Source organism: Podarcis cretensis, assembly GCF_951804945.1.
Source record: "Podarcis cretensis genome assembly, chromosome: 9".
Lineage (NCBI taxonomy): Eukaryota > Metazoa > Chordata > Lepidosauria > Squamata > Lacertidae > Podarcis > Podarcis cretensis.
Window position 1 is genome coordinate 77,288,642 of NC_137178.1, and position 20,269 is coordinate 77,308,910.

Here is a 20,269-nt window from a genome sequence, read left to right on the forward strand (position 1 = left end):
GATGTGTTTCCGCCTCCAGTTTTGAACATTCCACAGAAGCAGCAACCAAGGCCTACAAGGAAATCACTTTAATGGCCCACCATTTTGCATGAAGTTCAATTAATTGGCTAATCAGTTAAAAGGCGGATCAACTTAAAAAGAGATCACCAGACTTACTTTGAAGTATCTTGACTTGGGTCCTCTATACCCCATGCACCTATCCTGGAGAGGAAACAGTTTAACCAGAACCTGCCTTTCAACACCGTTGAGAAAATTAGTTGAAAGGACTGGTTATCCAAGCTCAGACATATGTATCGCATCACTTAAACAGTGCAGGCAATCTACATTTCCTTCTTTCTTTTTTTCAGTCCCAGGTGCCAGGAAGCAATTGAACACTACAGGGGAATGCCAGATCAATTAGGTTTTGAGTTTTATTGTGACTTGTCACACATGTGATGCAATAATTTCTCTCTAAATGTCAAAGCTCATTAATGTGAGTGAGGAAGAAGAAATACAGGAAAGGGGTAATGGTTAACAATCACATGCATAATAGTCTGTCACCATTTTCAAGTCTAAAAAAAATAATTCTGGCTCAATGCCCCAAGAAAGCAGAAAGCTGGAAGATTTTCTTTTGAGACAATGATGTCTTTAAATATAAACACAAGTGCAGAATGCTTGAGTAACAGAATCCTTATTTAATTCAGTTCTCCCAGTAATGAGACTAAATTGGTTATTATAATCTTTACAAAAAAAAAAAAAAGGGAAAGGCTTGTTTGCTGGTGACAAAAATTATTCTGAGCCCCACACACTCACCCATGGGTGATATAATATGAGTCTAGGCAAGGAAAGTAGGCTGTCCTGCTTTTATCACGCTGCCGGGGTGTGGAAACTGAGTGGAGTATGTTTTACGGAGAAACCCTACAGACCGAGTTTGGGCTGCTTTTCTGAAATCAGAATGTGATGCCTCTCCTCTGCAGCGCGTCACTTTTCTCTCTGACCAGTCTCTCTCCCCCTCCTCCTCCTCCTCCCTGCCCCCCTTTCCCCTTCTTGGACTCTTCCCTCCGTCTGTCATTTCCCTCTGGAAAGCTCCCTTCTGCTGAGTCCCATATTTCATTTCCTGGCAGCCTGCACTGCTCTGCTACAACCTCTCTTAGCTTGCTGCTAAGTTCTCCTCCCCAGTCCTCCGCGGCTTTCCTGGGCCCTTGCCTGCTCTCTCTCTCTCCCTCCCTCCTCACCTAGGCCTTTCTGCATTCCCTGCCCTGGCAGCATGGCCAATGGCTACTGCCAACTAGAAGAGACAAAACTGTATGGACTCCTCTGACACAAAGCATGGTAGCTTCATATGAAACATAGAAAACACACTCAGAATATGAAGGTGTTGAAAACCACCACAATGCAGATGATTCACCTCTGGGAGATGCATCTTTCTGACAATCATGATGTGTGCTCCACTTCTAATCCAAATGGCCATCTATAGGAAGGAGAATGGAAGGAGAGAGGGAGCTGAAAAAGAAGAGTGTTAAAGCGGAATTACAGGGCTGGCTGGCTGGGATATATTTCAGTATCCTAAGTGCCAGAACCCAATCTTTAGCTCCAGATATGAGGTTACAAAAATGTCTTTTATTTTGCTTCCCAGCAGCTGTGGCTTTAAGCTTTTAAAGATGACAAAACAGTTTTATCCAGCACAGTCAGCAAAATTCAGACATTTATTTCCCTGAGGCTGTAAACCTCTATAAAGAATGTTTGTATTTGAGTCCCCAGCTCTTAAATGAACAAGGATCTTTTCCCTAAAAAAATAAGGAAAATAAGAAGAGAAAGATTGAAATTCTGATATTCTAACCATTCAAAGACAGGGAACAATCCAGTACTTTCAAGTGCCATTAGTGCCAGTGGGAGAAAATGAAGGATTCTCTCTATGGCTTCTGCACGGTAAGAGCTCTGACTCTGAACAGCTGAGATCCATGGCTGATTCAGTCATCTCTGTCTTTCTTAAAATAAGGGATTTATGGGTGGTCAGTATTTAGATCAGTTGAGCCACAATGGAATCACTCTCGTCCTGTTTTACGCAGATATTCCATCAGTTCTTCTTTGGACTGTCATATTACACACCAGCAGTCATTCTACTCTAGTAGGCTGGCTACCTGAGATGCTTGTTTTATAACCCGCCCTTTAATGAATATTTCAGTCCCAGAGTGTTTCCCTTCCATCTGGACTGTTATAAGAAATGTAGCTGTAACTATGAAATGGGTGCTTTTTCTCTCACTCCGTCTCTTCTGTCTTTTGTCTTGCATATTTCAGACTGTAAACCTGAAAGTAGAGACTTTTTAAACTGAGCCACTCTGCTTGCTTTTTCACCTGTAGAGTAGGGGAAAATCATTTAAATTACAGCTTTCTGGGAGATGGTGCTCCTAGAAATTATTTTAACAACAAAACAAGCATTGATACTGTTCCCTTCACTAGCGTTACTGGGGATATTAGATGGGCCAAATGGAGGCAGATTGGATAGAGAATTGATTCTATATCTGTTGTTAGCTGCCAGGATGGTTCTATTAAGAAAAGTGAAATATTTAGAGGAGTTAAATAAGGATTTATGGTGCAGTCAAATTGAATCCATAGCGATTGCTGAAAAATTAAGGTATAGAAGATGAACAAACAAATATTTATTGGATTATGGTATAAAAATGTTTGTTTGGTACATAGCAATTGCCAACAAATTAACTCACAATCTCTGAGTCATAAAGGAAAAGAACTTGTGGAACATGTTTATGCAATGTTTTGGGACTTTTATGTTTCAGGTCCCCTTACCCACACCAGCAAAGGACATTTAGACGTCCTGAGCTACAGGACATCTCAACTATCTGAATATGAATGAACAATATGGATTCCTCAAAATTGACTTTCCATCTTTGAATGTCAGGTTTTTTCCCTTTTGTAATTTATTATTGTTATTTGTAAAATATAAATGATGGTATTCATTTTGGGGGGAAACAATGATAATGAATAAATATTCATTTTCATATATGTACCAATGATGTGTTCTTTATATAAACGAGGACAACAATGTTCAAATGCCTCCATTGAAATATGCCACTACTTGGAAACATTAGTTACCCTTCAGCTTCCATATTGTAAGGCCTAGAGGCCAACATCCTGATACTTAAAAATAAAACAAATCTTTATGGAGGACCAAACAGTACCTCCATCTTCCACTGGAGTCAGTTTAAATTTGTTGGTCCCTGTCCATCCAGTTAATGACTCCAGGTACCTGCTCAGAACACACAGCCTTGATGGATTTATAAAGCATTTCAATGGCAAGCGGGCTGCCGTGCAGGGGGCATTACCAGCCCTGAGCTCAGCATCTTAGGAAGCAAGGAGCAGGTGTGCACCACACAATTTTGAACCTCATGTCAGCTGATGGGCAGATGAACATGGTTTGAACTGGGATGAAATTGGACCCATTGATGAGCCTGCAGACCAAAGGTTCCCGACCCCCTGACACAGATGTTAAAAAGCATGAAGGATAATGGATACAACTGAAGCGTGTAGAACATCATAGCACAGTGTTGAAAATCTCCAGCACCATGGAAGCAATCTGCCAGTTTAGAATGGAACCGCTGAGCTATACAGCCTGTCCCATTCCCTCCAGGCAACCCACAAGGATTGCTACTATTTAACCTAGAGTCCAGGTCAGAGCAGATGTGATTTCTAGAAAAAGCTCAGCAAGCAAGTCACAGCAGGCTACCAAGGTTCTAGACCACACTCCAAGAGCTCTAAATATAGGAGACTTCTCACTATCCAGGAAAGCTCTACTTAGCAGCACAGAGCAGACACAGGACTGGTGGTGATGTATTTCTTTTTGGCTAACAGTTCCCAGAGCAGTAGCTGTGTTAGTCTGTTGCAGCAAAAACAACAAAAGATGTCATGGCGCTTTAAATACCAATTTCATTATTTGCATCTTATAAAGTGTATGCTTGTCCACATAAATTGCCATGATAAAATGAGTTATTTAAAAAAAAAAAAAATCTGGTAGTCTCTGAGGTACCATAAGCCTTTATTGGCATTCTTTTTTGCCGTCGTCATCATCATGACAAGATTGGCCTTGCCTTCAAGGGGATTTTGCCCATGTTCAGTCAGACTTGTATTGAGGTCTTCCCCACAAGCAACCACAATCTACATTAAGCTGGATATTCAACTGTCCCCACAACTTCTTCATTGCTGTCAACTCCCTGGAATACCGAAGAACTGAGCGTACTCTGGTCAGCAATAAAGAATGTGCAAGAAGGTTGTGTTGACGAATATGTAGCTGTATTTAAATCTAATTGATAAATTAACCTGTTTCAGGGCAGATGATTAAGCAACTGACATTGTCCAATCAGTCCAATAAGTTATTTAAAAATCCAACTAATAAACGCACAATCCAGCTAAATTTAAGAACTTCTAAATCACATTGATTTCCTCAGGAGACTGAAGTTGTGACTCTTAATTGAGAGTAAGCATCACTGGGACAGACACTGATAGGATTCGGCTACTAAGCAGCCAGATGAACGAAAAATAACATTTAACTTTCCCAGTCCTTTATTTAATAGCTAAAATGCTGTTGAAATAGAAATTATCAGCTGCAAGGTAATATCCCATCTTAGTGGTGCAGCAATAAAACTGCTAGCATGTTTTGTAAAAGCTAAGTAGGGTCAAATTGCATGGGGTGCCGTGTGTTGAGATTTCCGCATTGCAGAAGGTTGGACTAGACGACCCTTGAGGTCCTTTCAAATTCTACAGTTCTGTGATTCTACAGTGGTACCTCGGGTTAAGTACTTAATTCGTTCTGGAGGTCTGTTCTTAACCTGAAACTGTTCTTAACCTGAAGCACCACTTTAGCTAATGGGGCCTCCTGCTGCCGCTGTGCCGCCGCTGCATGATTTCTGTTCTCATCCTGAAGCAAAGTTCTTAACCCAAGGTACTATTTCTAGGTTAGCGGAGTCTGTAACTTGAAGCGTATGTAACCTGAAGCGTATGTAACCCGAGGTACCACTGTACTATCCTTCACCCCACTCCGCTTCAGAAGGCAGTGATAGCCATATGCCTCTAGGTGGCGCACAATATCTATTTGTGTCTATGTATTGGGGACGGGCTGTTTTTTTCCAAATACACTCATTGGGTACTGAGTGTTTCGGCTGTCTGCTCGGATTAAAAAAGTTGATCTTCCGAAACAAGTTGAGTTATATGCACAGTTGATATTCCCCCATGAGGCCGAGAAATACAGACCCTGCAAGTGTCCCTATTTTCCAGGGGCGTCCCTGATTTCCCGGTTTCTGATCTGATTCTGGAATGTCCCGCTTTTCCTTAGGACATCCCTATTTTCATTTGAGAAATGTTGGAGGGTATGGAGTCATCCAACCCTGGATCCGTCTGAAGGCAATCCTGTAAAGCGAAGGTTTTTTAATGTGTAATGTTTTGTTGTGTTTTCATATGTGTTGGAAGCTGCCCAGAGTGGCTGAGGCAACCCAGTAAGATGTGTAGGGTATAAATACTAAAATTATCATTCTGGAATGGGACGTCCCTATTTTCATCGGGGAAACGTTGGAGGGTATGGAAATATATGAGGACGGACATAGATCAAGTGCTTCCTTACTTGCATGGGAAGCAATTCATGCGCTTCACATTGAAGGAAGGTGAAGACAGGTGACCCCACCTAGGCCCAAAGTCACCCCCCACCAAAGCAGGCTCAAAGCTTTTCAAAACCATTTGCTCAGCAGCTAAGCATCAGAAACATTCCGCTCTGCTGTAACAAAAGGTAGGGAACACAGTCCATTGTTTCTCAGGCCTTTCTGATGCCTTCTGGCCTTGCTAAAGAACCACATTGCAACTTACTTTCTGTCCGGTAACCATGCCAGAACAAGAGATTGAAACATATCTGAACACTCTGAAACCCCTTTCCTGGGAAGGGTGCCAATAGTCCCAATAGTCCCAAGACAGCTTTCTGTTCATGCTCAGAGGAACTCATGGGGCAGGACTCTGGAAGGAGGAGAAAGGGGGAGGGAACTGGAAAGGGGTATATATGCTTGTGCACATGACTGTGAATTTCGTGCATACTTTTTGTGACTTATCACACTTGCTCCTTCTACCAGTTCATGGATGGTAGAAATAAAAGCCTTTTCTCCGAAACTATTCCTTGAGTGTCCGTTGACTCCCACTTCCCTTTCCCGGGCGCAATACTTTTCCCACCCGAGGGCAAAGCCTCATAAGGCTACAACATCCCACCTCAGCATGAGCATAGCCAGAATTTTGTTGGGGGTGGGCAGAACTTCAGTTAGCTATGTGTTTTTTATTGACGGGGGGGGGGTGCAGCGCCCCTCCCTGCCTCCCCTTAGCTACGCCCAGGCACTTCAGCGCCTTCCGCCGGCCAGCCCTGCAGTTAGCGACCAGTGACCGGGAGGTGATGAGACAGAGCCACCTTTTCACTCTACCTGCCGACTCAGATAGCAAGGACTATTTTTAACCCACGGTCCGGCCCTCATGCATGCCGGCACCGTACCTAAACCACCAGGTTACTGTGCCAGAAGAACCTTCCCGCTTTAGATCTTCACAAAAAAGGAGAGGGGGAAATCTGATGGGAGATTTCCCCTCTCCCTTCAAGTCTACCTTGTGCAGCTGGATCCTTCCTATGCACCTTTACGCGGGAGTAAATCTCTCTGAAGTCAATGGGAGTCTCCAATGAAAAAAAGTGCGAGTTGAGTGCAGCCTTAAATGCTCACGGCCACATGTCTCTCCTTCTCCCTTGCCAGGTGAGCATCCCTGGCTCAAAGAAAGAGGGGGAGGGCTGGAGGCGGACACCCAGGTCGGATCTAGCTTCCTCTTCTGTCCTCTAGCTATGAATTAGCATCCTGATAACAGCCCACTCCGAAGTCATGCTGGAGCAGCCAAATCCACAAGGTCAAAAACGGATACACCTCTGTGCGTCTCACGGGAAGTCAGACCACTGGTCCATTTGTCTACACAAACCAGGTGTGGGGAACACTTTGGGCCGCCTGAAGTTGCTGGACTACAACTCCTATCATCTGTGACCATTGGCCATGCTTGCTGAGGCTGATGGGAGTTGGAGTCCGGCAACAAATGACCGGCCAAAGGTTCCCCGCACAAGTCTACACGAACTAGCAGCGGCTCTTTGGGGCTCCAGAGGAGTCTTCGCCAACCCTGGAGGTGCTGGGGGACCTGCTCTATCGCTGAGCTGTGGAAGAAAGGCATCGCTGGAACTCCCTGCTCCTGTTCCCGGGAAGCGATTTCTCCTTGCATTTAGCGAGCGTGATTTTGACATCAAAATTTTGGACACGCCAAAACTAAAGCCTTGCGGATGGTGTTGGTTGCAAGGATAGAGCTGAGTAGGCGTTTAAGGTTGCAACGATGAACGCTTGCTAAGGAGGAAGGATGATTCTGGGTCACCAAACATTGGGAATCAGGATTTTATTTGTTCTAGATCAGGCGCCCCCAAACTCAGCCCTCCAGATGCTTTGGGACTACAATTCCCACCATCCCTGACCACTGGTCCTGTTAGCTAGGAATGATGGGAGTTGTAGTCCCAAAGTATCTGGAGGGCCAAGTTTGGGGGTGCCTGTTCTAGATGTTGTATTTGATGAACCCAGCCCTGGGAACACGTGTGTGAGGAAGGGCGGGCTAGAAATTTGTTTATATATACCCCGCTTGATTGTTTTTTTCAAAAAAAAAACCTCTTAAAGCGGTTTACAAAAAGGAAGGAAATCCATCCTGTTGCATTTCTTATATGGCTTTCTTTCGAATAGAGGTGAGCGTCTTCCCCCATTGAAATCAATGGGGATCCAAACGTGTTTGGCTCGCGTGTCTTTTTAGGCGAGTCTGGGTTGCCTAAATTCTGGACTGTCGTGGGTGCGACCTTGGGGTGGGCCCTCTCCATGGGGCAGGCCTTGATCTTCCTTCCCCCTCCCGATGTGACCCGATCCGAGGCACCCTTTTCACGGGAGCAAGTCCCCGCGTGCCCGGTGCCACGAAGCTTGGGGGGAAGCCATCTTCCTCTGCCGGATCTGCCCCGATGCCCCCTCCTCTTCACCCTCGGTTGTCTGCTGCTGGCAGGGAATGGCGGAGACGGGCGACTGGGCTGGTCAGAAGAGAACACGACCTGTTGGAAGGCGGCCTGCTTCCCACGGCCAGGATCCCCGCAGTTCCTTCGCACGGTGTTCCTCGGCGACTGGCATCGGGACTCCAAGCCGGCCCCTTTCCCTTTCTGAAATATACTCAGAGTCGCAAAGTGATTTCATGCTCTTTATTCAGCTCATAGTGGTGAGGAGGAATGAATGTCCCCTCAAAGTATCTGCTTTATATACATTATTTACACAATGGGCTGCACATGATTGGCTAATTCTGGAATTCTACTGTAAGCCAATCAGGTTGTGGATTCACTTCAATCTGGAGCATAATTGGGTGGTTCCTGCCAACCAATCATACTGCTGCATTGTTCTAGGACCAATCAGACTGCTGCATTCTGAATCCTATTGTTCTAGGACCAATCAGACTGCTGCCTTTTGGATCCTATTGTTCTAGGACCAATCAGACTGCTGCAGTTTGGATCCTATTTGACTCAGTACATAACACTTTCACAAGGGCGCCAGGTCCGAGACAGCGCTTCCCTTCTCCGGCCCTAAATCTCCCAGCATGATCCAGCTTCCCTGGGCGATCGAGGAGGATCCACTGGCGGCGACGGGAAGCTCCCCGCCCACCTCCATCGCGCGGCGGGGCCTCGCGCGCCTTTTTCCACTAAAGCGAGCGCGCCGCCTTCTCCTGTCCGGGCTGCGCCTCTCGATCTTTGGGGAACCTTCTCCTGCCCTACTAGAGCCTTTCTGAGGCGACCAGGCCCAGCGCGAGAGAGGAGAGCGAGCCGCAGCTTCGGGGCCCTGAGGCGGCCTCTTGGCCGAGGCGCTTCCCTTCCCTTTCCTGAGGCGGGCTCCGTCTCTTTGGGGGCCTGCGCCTCCTCACCTCAGAGACCCCTTCCCTGGTCAAGTCAAGGCCGGCTGAGGCGGAGCAGGCGAGGGCTTCGATGGCTCGGCCATCTCTTCCTCGCGGGTTTCAGTCGGGCCTTTGGGGCCAACTTCACCTTGTGGAGCTCGGAGCCAAACACCCGCCCACTTCTTCATTAAAAAGCTTTGGCCGCCGTTGTCCTTCCAGCACCCTGAATAACTGGGTGCCCTAAGCAGACGGGGCCCGGGCCTTTGGGCGAGTTCCGAAGCCGCTGAGGCCCACCGAGAGGCGGCGGGCAGAGGACGAGGAGGAGCGGCCACCCTCAACAGGCCACCCTGCCCCTGCCCGAGCCAGGCCTCTCCTCGCGGCCTCCGGCGACTCTCCGGCCTTCCCCGGCAGCCCGCGGCGACCCTCAGGCGACGGCTCGCTCTGCGGGGAAAGGGCGCGAAACCCTCTTGTAATGCGCCCCGCCGACAAAATGGCGCCCCTGCCTCGCCCGGGAAGAAGGAGCGAGTGAAGGCGGGCCTCGGGCTCTGCTGCCCGCCTGCCCTTTCCTCGGGGCTGGGCTGCCCGGGCCGGACTCTTGGCTCCACGGGACCTTGGCCTGGCCCGGGGTCCCGGCGCCCGCAGCTCCCTCTCGAGCGGGAAGGAAAAGGCGCTTGGCGCCTGGCCTCTTGGAGGCCTTTCGCGGGCTCAGGATAGGCCACGAGGCCCGAAGGACGGCTCTGGAGTGGATCGCCTAAGATCCAAGGTGGACGCGGGGCGGGTGGAGCTGGTTGGAGTTGCTCCTGTTTGTGCATATTTGCACCCCTCGCCCAGTAGGGATAATGGCCGCCTGCTCCCTGCCCTGCTTTCGATGGAGCCCCCAATAGCATTTTTTTTTTGCTGCTGCTCGCAGACACCAATGCCAAGCTGACCTCCAACTTTCCTTAGGCGTGCAGCATTTTGAAACCCCACAAAAGTCGCATCCCCCATCCCTGTCGCCCCTACTTTTTGCATTCTCCACCCCCCCCCCGCTCCCCCGGCTTTTATCGATTATGCCTTCTTCCCCTGGGCCTCTTCCACCTCGAGTCTGTTTCCTGCACGTACACGCAGAGACCTCGCAAAAATGATTTTCCTTTGCAGATCTGTTTGCCTGCAACAAGCGCCGGAGAATGGTTGCACATTTTGGGAAATGTTGGGCAGCTGAAGCAAGCGAAACCAGCATTTCCCCCGGGACCAGATCCCTTTATTTCAACGCCTGGCTTTCTCGTAACGTGTACCCGACACACTTGGAAAGTTCTCTGAGAGTCGTCAAGCTGCCCCGGGTTGCGAATGGGAAACAGAAGAGCTGCGTCTCCAGGGAATGTAAAGAAGGAAAGCCATCGCCATACGTGCTACATCAAGAATTATTGTTTTTTAACTGGTATACAAGCTCTTATTACGAAAATTCAGGTTCTGACTACTTTAGGGCACAATGCTGCCAGAGTGGAGCTCAAAGTTGAGTCCCGTTGGTTTCAGCCTGAGAAGTTGCTCTTAATTTCCCCCACTGGAATCCGGATCACGCTCTAACTTTGTTGGTCTTTAAGGTACCGCAGGACTCTGGAGTTTTCAACGGCTTGCAGAAGACGCTTTCCATGCTTCCAGGAAGGAGGAAGAGCGAGATTTATTCCTTCTCTATTGGCCTTGTCATGAATTACCAATAATCAAAGACACTCTCTGATTACTAATGATACGTCCAGTTAATCATCTCTATAGTATTTTTTTTCTTTCACTGTGCTAGCAGGGGCTTCTGATGCAACGAATGAATACCGTGCTGAAAGGATCTATCTAGCATCTAGCACCTATCCATGATGGGGGAAATAGCTGTCGCAAAACTAATTAAAAATAATTCATCTTTGATATAACATCATCGCCACGACAAAACTGACCTCATTTGATAAAATTGCCTAACAGGAAAACATTTGAAGGCCCATCATCTCAATATCGAAGCACCTAACTGCATATCCGCGGTGGGATTATACAGAAATACATTAAATCGACCATTTGAAAACTACACAGGGAGAGAAAATGTTTGCAACCTAGAAAAAATGTTGCCCTCGACTGGAGGGGGAAATTAAACGGTTTCCATTAGTTTCTCCATGTTCGAGACAGATCTCGCCCCCTCCCCACCCGCCCCCCGCGCGCGATTGGTTCGTTTTGCAAAAGACGTTTCCCTCGGCGGAGTTTGACAGCCGGGTCCCTTCGCCGCTTACTCAGAAGTATGTCTCACTGAAGTTCAGCGAGTACAGGATCGTGAGCACAGCGAGCTGCAGTTAATAGTTTTCTCGCGGAGCGAAAGGCAGCGAAGCCAGCGCGCGGTGGCTCGGCTGGGAAAGGGTTAAGGGGCAGCGCTGGTCCGGGACCCCCAACTCGCGCCCAGATCGCTTTGCCTGGAAAAAATGAACAACTTCTTCGGGCTGCCGTGAGAGCCAATCAGGCGGCTCCCGGGGCAGAGCCCTGCCCAATGGGAAAGGCCGGTCCGGGAGCTGTCACTCACGGGAGAGGAATGACAGCTGGGCTCGCCTGAAAAAGGCCGAGGAGGGGAGAGGAAAGAAACAGAGGTGGAGGGGGAACGACGGGGCGGGAGGGCCTGCCGAGGGGGGACCGGAGCGTGAGGAGCCGCGCCGAGCGGGCGCGAGCACACCAGGCGGACCCGACGCCTGCCGGGCTCTTTATGGGAAGACTGCGCGGGACACCCCGGGGCCCCGACGGCGCCGCTGCCGCTGCCGCAGCCCGAGGAGAGGCGATGCGCTCGGCCAGCTGAAGGGAGGCTTCCCGCTGGAGAAGGCGCCCTAGGAGCGGGCGAGGGGCGGGGGCCGGAGACCGATGGCGGTGCGCAGCAGCAGCACCCCTGCCCCGACGCCCTTCTCCATCCAGGCCATCCTCAACAAAAAGGAAGAGCGGAGTGCGCGAGGCTTCCTGCAAGGCCGACTGCAGCCGCCGCCGCCCGCAGGGGGCGCCTCCGCCAGCCCCGACGTGGCGCCCGCCTGCTGCTGGAGGCTCTTCGGCGACGAAGCCGCGGCGCTGGCCGCGGCGCTGCAGCAACACCAGCCCGCCTCCGCCTTGGCCCCCGCGGCTTCCCGGGCTCCCGGACTCGCCGTCTGGGACTCCGACTCGGTCCTGAGCGAGGAGCCAGAGGGCGACAAGGAGGAGGACGACGACGACGAAGAGGACGACGACGAGGACGGCAGCAAATCGCCCGCGGCCTCCCGGAGGCCACGAGAAGGGCAGTCCTCTGGTTCCGGCGCCCGATCGCTGTCGGAGGGCTCGGGCAGGGAGCCGCCGGGACAGGAGCTCCAGGAACGGTCCCCGGAGGGTCTCAGCGACATTGAGCTCTCAGCCCGAATCTCAGGTACGCAGAGATTACGCGGGAGTCCCAGGGTGGAGTTTGCGCTTTTGAAATCCGGATTAAAATGGCCAACCCAAGGCGCTTTGCTCGCATTCCCGGAAATGCCAGTTCCGCGGCACCTATTAAGCATGAATTGGAATTGCAGGGCAGGGGCGGGGGGGATGAGAACATCCACCCTAAATCATCGCGTGTTAACACAGAGAAACACGCACCCTCCGTGCGCCAAAGGAATCAATCTGCCCCACTGATCTGGAGACGCCAGTTAGCCTATTAGGGCCGATTTAGAGTTCCACTTTGAGCGAGAAGATCCCTGCCCTAGGAAACATGCTGTAGGGGGAACGAGCCAACTACTGTTTTAACGCTGCAGTCCTTTGCACATTTACACTTAGATCTAAGGCCCACTGCAGTGTACCTAGATTTGGTCCCGAAGGCACGCGCGTAAGAGTGCGCTGTTCGTCCGAATGGAGACGAATGGGATGGGGAATTTAGCACTACTGACTGCGTCTCGCTCTCTTCTGCTGCTCATGGTGGACAAACTCGGGCTGAGGCCACAGAATTCTGGACCCTTCCAGCTTGCGGCCCAGGGAGTCATGTTTTTTTACTGCTTTCTCCATAAAAAGCGCCGTGGATGTCCTCAATAGGCGAGTAGAAGTTTTTACTGTAGCTCTCGTCCCGCAGGCTTAAGTGTATTTTTCGATTGCCTTTGTTTAAATAGTGCATCTCAATGTTACAAGCAGAGTCTATTGATGTTCAAGGCCACAACCCCCTTCCGCCCAAAAGATAAATTTCTTTAAAAATATTAATTAAATGGGTCACGATCTTCAGGTCTCGCACCTTGCTACATTTTAAATGAAACCTTTCAGCGCCTTGGTTATTCAAAGCTTAGGGCCCAGGTAAAGCGAGTTGCTTTTAAAACACTGGAGCATAAAGTTGCAGCTTATTTATTTTCGTTTTTGCTTTGTCCGTGTCTCATGCAGTCCTGCAAACACACGCGCGCACACCAGCCTCGTAGTAATCTCCACTAAAATTACGGTGATGCGGACCTTTATAATCCCATCTTCCCGAACTCCACTCCCAACTTTATTATATAGAAATCTGTTTCTTTTTAATCCATAGTATTTCACTTAATTCGTCTACAGCACAACCCTAGGCAGAAATCCTTTTCAGAAATGGCTTCCGTTCAGTTCAGTGGGGTTAAGCGGGTACAGATAAGACTGCAGCCTTAGACTAGACAGTGAGTCCCCCACCCGCTGTTCCTTCCAGTCCCGGCTCGCCCCATTCTCGAGGGCGAGAATGCAGGCCCTCCGTCCCACAGAGCCATTGGCCTAGAGCCTCTTAGACTTTCGCTTGAAAACGGCGACTCTCCTCGTTTCCTCAACCCCGAGGCGGCTCCTCTGGACGCAGACTTCGGGATGCGATCCAAAAGGATGCGAATTTGGTGGCAAAATCTGGGGCGGGGAGTCCCGCTGCCTGGTACCCACTTACATGGCGACCCGGTTCCTCGTCCACGTGCCAGGGAGGGGCACCAGGGAGGTGCCAGGGCGCCTTGCCTGCGGGGAGAAGCAGCATCTTCGGGGCAGAGCCAGTACCGAGAGCCGCACCCCACCCCCCAAAAAGAAGAAGTCTATTTGTTCCTTCCGGCTTACTCCGGAAATCATGCAGAGGGCTGTTTTACTCCAAGGAGTTTCCCAGCCTTCAAGGGCGCTTGTTCGCCTGGTGGCCATTGCGGAAGAACCAAGGCTGGCAGGCCAGGCGAGGTCTGGGAGCAAAAAGACCCGGGGGAATGGACGTCCAGGAACAGAGAAGAAGCAAGTTTATTTCAGCCTCGAGGGCGGGAATAATAGCCCTAAAAACAAGAGCAGTAGCCCCGCGATCCAGCCCAAGCTGCGGGCTTCCGAGCCGAGTCAGTTCTTAAGCAGAGTTGCGCGCATACTTCAGACTTTTGCGTGGAACTCCTGCGCTTCACTTCGCCGCCTTGCGTCCCGAATTTTTGTTTTCGTTTTTTTAATGTAAGCTTTGAGGTGCAGCTTTCATAAGGCAGGATCGTGCCTCTGAATGAGGATCCATTGCCACGGGGAAAAGGGGAGGGCAGCTGCCGCCGTAGTGGGAGAGCAAGCAAGTGATACTTATTTGCGGGAGGCGGCTAAAATCTCTTTTCAGTTGCACGGTTCCAGGATTTCCAGTCACGTGAGCCGAATTAAATTTCATGTAAGGAATATTTTGGCCGGTCCGATCCACAACCTCATTAAGCCCCACGTAGTACTGAGCACGATTTTAAGATCAACGGAGCTCTAAATACTTCGGTTAATCCGTATTGAGACTCGCAAGGTCAACCAAAACAATAATTCAGCTGCAGCCATTGAAACCGCTTGTGTATTTTGCTCTCTGTCCTGGGGACGAGCCCACTAGTGCTGCTTACTCCCGTGTAAAAGAAAGACGCAGATCCTCCTAAATGCTTCTAGGCCCACCGCCGTTGCTTCGTTTTGGGTTTTCACGCCTGTGGCCGGATGTGGCGTGGCCTTGAGTGGGCTCGGCTCTCCGAAGCCTTTCCCTGCCTGGTTTGCCAACTGGGATCGCCTGCCGTATCGCCGGGACTGGGGCTCCCCTTCTAACTCCGCAACAGTCCAGTTGCCGACTTTCATGCGGAGGGAAAGAGAAAGGCTTTCGCCGCCCTGCGCTGAACTCGATGGGTGTGTGTGTGGGGGGGGTGACCTCTATTTGGCGCTGTGCTGTATAGGTGGAGCCCGCCCACCCCAGCCCCGTTTTGAGTGCAGGGGCGGAGGACAGGTATCTCACTGAGACTGGAATCAGGTGTCCCCTGGGAGGGACGGGCCATTTTGGTTTGGTCCCCCTCCCCAGGATTCCCGCAGGAGGCCTTCCCTCCCCTCCTCCTGCGGTCGGACTGCAGGAGCCTCCATCCTAACTCCAGAGGCAGCACCAGATAAAACTATGGGCGCGGGGGGGGCACAGAAGGGACAGAGTATATGTCTAGGTATGAAGTTGCATCCCCTATGTTAGGATCTCAAAGAAAAATAACTGCTTATTAATGACAAGACTCCAGCAATTGGGCGGGGGGCGAGTTTTTTTGGAGGTAGGGGAGGCGGCAGGGATGCATAGCCTCTGCCCGCCAGTTCTGTCCCTTCAAACGACGCGCCTAGTTCCGAGGTCTGCCTCCTTCCTGGATGAGCCAGGGACCGGACCAAACTCCGTGTCAGTATTTATATCCCGCTTTTTGACGACAAAGCAAAAGCGGCTTGCCAGTTTGTGGCAAAACAAATTAAAATGCCGTCCGAACAGCGAAAAAAGGCGATCCAGCATAGACGATAATGCGCTCGGCCAGAAAGCGTGCTTGAGGCGAAATAGTCTCGAGAGCGGGTTCCCAAAGCCCCTCTGCGAGGCCGTGTGCCCCTTCGAGGTCCTTGTTCGAGCCCCGTCTCTCCTCCGGCCTCCGACACGTTCCCGTCGCCCTCGGTGGGAAGGGAAGAGCCCCAGGCGGGTGCCGCCAGCCTTCCCCCGAAGCGCCTGGTCTGGCGGTGTTCCGCTTGGATCCTTATATAGGCTTGGGTGGTCTGTCGAAATGCCCCGGGGTTTAATCCCAGGCCGAGTGAGTCTCGTGCAGGGCGCTCGCCTTGGGCTCTTTTCCCAAATGAAAGCCTGTTCCTTGAAAGCGGAAAGGGAGCCGCTGTCCGGAGACCGCCGCCCGCCGGCGTCAGCCTTGCGTCCGGGCGGGCTTGTTTCTAAGCAGGTCTCTCGGGGTCAAGGGACGCAAGCTGTTTGGAATGGCATTTCCCCCTCTATTTACTGGGGTGCTGACAACCGGCTGTGGTTTACGACGGCGGGCGGCCTTTGATCCGAATCCTGTTTCTTTCAGAGTCCAGCGTTAATGTGGGATCCGAGGCGGGAAGGGGGGCCGCGAACCACAAAACACAGTCCTGGGCGTTGGGTGTTGCGAATGTCGCTCCGTCGCTCGTCCTAAGCAGAGGGGCCAGCGAAGGGACGAAGTGGAGGCTCACTTCGAGCTCACTTCGAATCAAACGGACTTTGGCTCTCCATGCTTTCTGAGTGTTTCTCAGAAGATCCTACATTTCTGGCCAACTCTGGTTCCAAACCCGTGTTGCTATTGTGATTTACTCTCGCATGAGACTGGGTCACTGCGTGGGCATTTCAAAGGCACGAAGAAGAGGACTGGGTTGAGATGTGCAAGTTAAAAATGTGTGTGTGTGTTTCTGCCTGACACACATACGAGAGAAATTTGCTTTTCTCTGCCTCTCTCTGACAAACACCCCACCCCTTTGTGCCTCTCCAAATCCGAAACGTCGCCCCTGCGCCGGGTACTGCCAATGGGTGCGACCCTTTGAAAAGACGACAGTGGGATCCGGTTTGAGTCGGGTGTGGGTGGCGAGGGCATTTTGGGGGGTCCCCCAGCGCCCCGCCTCTTCTGATTCTGGATTGTTTGTGCCTCCACCCTGTTTCCCTCAGATCGCAGCCATCCTGACGAGCTTGAGGAAGAGCAGAGCAACAGCAGAGGCGGCGGCAAGAGCTCCAAGGCCCCGTCCGAGGAAGACGAGGCGGCGGCGGCAGCTGGATCCGGCTCGGCCCCGATGGCCGCTTCGACGGCAGCTCCGAAGCCGCGAAAGAAGCGCTCCCGGGCGGCTTTTTCCCACGCGCAAGTCTTCGAGCTGGAGCGACGCTTCAACCACCAGCGCTACCTGTCCGGGCCCGAGCGCGCCGACCTGGCCGCGTCGCTCAAGCTCACCGAGACGCAGGTGAAGATCTGGTTCCAGAACCGGCGCTACAAGACCAAGCGGCGCCAGCTGGCCGCGGATCTGCTCTCCTCGGCGCCGGCCGCCAAGAAAGTGGCTGTCAAGGTGCTAGTCCGGGATGACCAGAGGCAGTATCACCCGGGCGAGGTCCTCCGGCCGCCGCCCCTCCTCTCCCTCCAGCCATCCTACTATTACCCCTATTATTGCCTACCGGGCTGGGCTCTCTCCGCCTGCGCCGCGGCCGCCGGGGCCACGCAGTGACTCCCTGCCCTCGATCCAGGCTGGATTAAGAGCCGTGGCTTCGGACTAAGGCAAATGGACGAGACCGGGAGGGCGGGTGGGCAGGCGGGGGGCGGGGAGCAGGGGCAGAGGAGAACTGCACCCCGACCCGCTGTCTCTGAACCCCAAAGAACATCATTCTTTCATCTGCCCCTCCCCCATGTCTTTTGGTCTTCCAGCGAAACTCCAGTGGAGCCTCCCCGACGGGGCTGGATGAATGTAAGGCAGCCTCCGCTCCACGCTTCTCTTTCTTCGAGGCGGCAAAAGGGTGAGGTTTTGCCCAACACGCACCCCAGAACAGCGCAAATAAATCCAAACCTATTGTATGCCTCGGCGCAACCCCGCCGGAAGTTCTCCGGCGCGAACTGGCCCCCTTGGGCAACGGAGGAGCCGCCGCCTGTGAGTCCCCGCTGCCCATTCACTTCCATGGGCCTTGCGCTGGGTAACTTCCCGCTGGATCGCGCCCGGTTTCTTCGATGCGATGATGGAGAGGATTTGGGAGAGTTGATATTTTAGCACTTTGCGGTTGTATTAAATTGTTGTTATTATGATAATTATTTTTATATTCAATGTGAATATTTTAGTCGGGCCTGAGGGGGTGGGGTGGGAACCCTCTAAAGGGAGTTTCAATACTATTCAGTGTCTTCTCTGTCTCTTCGCTGTCTCAGTTTCCCAGCAAACCTCGCTGTCATTCTCTTTGGTGGACGCCTGCATATTTGTGAATATTTGTTTGTTAATCCGTTCCCCTGTACCTATTATTTTTTTAATTTATAAAGTTCAGTTTAACTCCTGACTACTGTCTCCTTTTTCTACGGCTGGCCTTGATTCTCAGGCCCAGTTTAGTCGGACTTGCCACCGAGTAAAATTAGTTAGAGGACCCTTTCCTGGGTGAATTCTGCTCGGTGTGATTCCTGTAAACGAAAAGTAACATGACTTTATATGGGGGGGGGGGTTAGCCCTGCTATGAATATAGTGGAACCTGTTTCCGAGTAAAAATAATAGTTTCCGGCTTCACTTTCCTTGTCTCGGAAGCAAACTTGTTCAATTTTGGATCGCTAAGAAGTTCGGCCCATGACAATGTGGCCTTTAGCCCGTATCTGCTTGAAAGTTAATCTGTAGGTGCTCAACGAAGTTTGGTTCGGGTACATTAGTTGTAGAATCCTACCTACCTTTCCCCACAGTGAAGTTCGTCTTTCCTGGGTTGTGGACCATTCAACTGAATGCCTCCACATCGCCTGCCGCTGTAACTCCATTTCCATTTTCCATAGCAAAGTCAACGGCAGTGCCAATCTCTTCATACACGAGGTCTGTATTTTCAAGGCCCACCCTACTTCTGTGACGGCACTGTGTGTGTGTTCTGTTTTAACTGTGCTCTGCTTTAACTGTTTTTAATTCTAAAATTTAAATCGTTGTAACCCTCCCTGGCATCTGCTGGTGAAGGGCGGGCAATAAATTTAATAATAGTCTTAATCCATTCCCTGCAAACCTTTGGGTAAGAGCACTTATGACAAGAGGGTGGGCTGCCCAAGCCTCTGTGCGTCCTTGCTTTTGAAACCAGGTGCCACCCTCAAGGTTTCTTGCATGTAGAGATAGCGAGATTTTATATACAGCATAGCTTTAGATTCCTAAGCTGCTTCCTCTTCCTCCCACTGTACACACACACAGACACGAGTGGGCTGCGTTTCTCCCGAGGTTACCTAGCTGTGAAAGGTTTCTTTTCGCATCTGGGCTCACAATAGCTAAAGGAGTCGCGAGAAAATGGGCAGACTCCGATCGAGGGCGCAACGCACGTCTACACAAATAGCTGGGTGGCGGAAGTGTGTCCTATGGACACCTGAGAGAGCTTGTGCTTGAGATCAACTGAGCAACTGGGGCCAAAGGGCAGCTATTTGGGTTTTGCCTATTAGCTTCGGGGAAGCGCCGAGGTGTCCCACACGTTGGCCCAGCAGGGGCTAACCTAGGTGGGGCTCGATGAGGAATTCATGGCCATTTAAACAGTGAGGCAATTGTACCGGGTTTCTTTCTTTCTTGGTGGTGGAAGCCCTTTGACAAGCATCCAAGCAAGCGCCTTGATTGGATGCTGCTTCTCTTAGCACAAGGGGATGTATTAATAAGTACATAACAAGTACCATCCTCTGTGGGTGCGTGTGGGCGTAGGTGTGCCATTCCCTCCCCCCGTGTGTGTGTGTACACACCCAACCACCCTTGAAGAGTCACTTGGTGGGAAGCTTCCAGCTTTTGAACGAGTCTCCCTCCAAGTTCCTGCTCCGGCCCCATCAATGCTGAGTTTCTCTCCTCCAAAATTAAGCACCAGGGGGATGCATTTGCGGGGAGAGCGCGGCCGGCTGGCGCAGAGGGATTGTTGTGCCCGCAACTGAGCCGGTGATCGGACGGTTTCGTTGCGCGCGAAGGCGCCCATGACAGAGCCCTGGATGTCTCAATCCCCAGGGCGTCAGACTTCGGAGAATAAGGATTCCCACTGCCATTTATCCCAAGAGGTTTCAGATCCACCAGATCTCCGCAAGAGCGGACTTCACCCCTTACCTTCTGGTCCAAAATCCTTAGGGCTGCAAGCTTTAAGTGGGAAAATATCCAGCTAGCTGCGCGATCCTATGCGTGTTTCCTCGGAAGAAAATCCTATTGAGTTTATGGTTCCAATCCTAATTCCTGCGCACAATGAATGCGGATAAATCCCCTTGAGCTCGGTGTGGATTACTTAGCCGAACATACACGAGGGATTAGGCCAGAAAGCTGTATCTGATTTATCGAGGAGAGATGGGTTTAGTCGCAGAAGGGAATTTCAATCCGTGCTGCTGCGAGTTAAGGGCAGGAATGTTGGTTTTTCGAGCTATGTTTCGCCCGAAGTACTGGTGACTTATAAGGAATGGGACGGGGA

General features: G+C 51.2%; 1 protein-coding gene across 2 annotated transcripts; it reads left to right on the forward strand.

The window, feature by feature from the left end:
• Positions 1 to 9,739: 9,739 nt before the first annotated feature.
• NKX3-2 (NK3 homeobox 2) lies at positions 9,740 to 18,148 on the forward strand. 2 transcript variants are annotated; one of them, XM_079990584.1, is made up of 3 exons: positions 9,740 to 12,334; positions 16,811 to 17,097; positions 17,553 to 18,148. In XM_079990584.1, the coding sequence occupies exons 1-3, from the start codon at positions 11,809 to 11,811 to the stop codon at positions 17,643 to 17,645; spliced, it is 906 nt and encodes a 301-aa protein (XP_079846710.1). In that variant the 5' UTR covers positions 9,740 to 11,808; the 3' UTR covers positions 17,646 to 18,148. The 2 variants fall into 2 exon arrangements, with proteins under 2 accessions (XP_079846710.1, XP_079846709.1); XM_079990583.1 differs by lacking the exon at positions 17,553 to 18,148 and having other exon boundaries at positions 16,811 to 17,431.
• Positions 18,149 to 20,269: the final 2,121 nt, after the last annotated feature.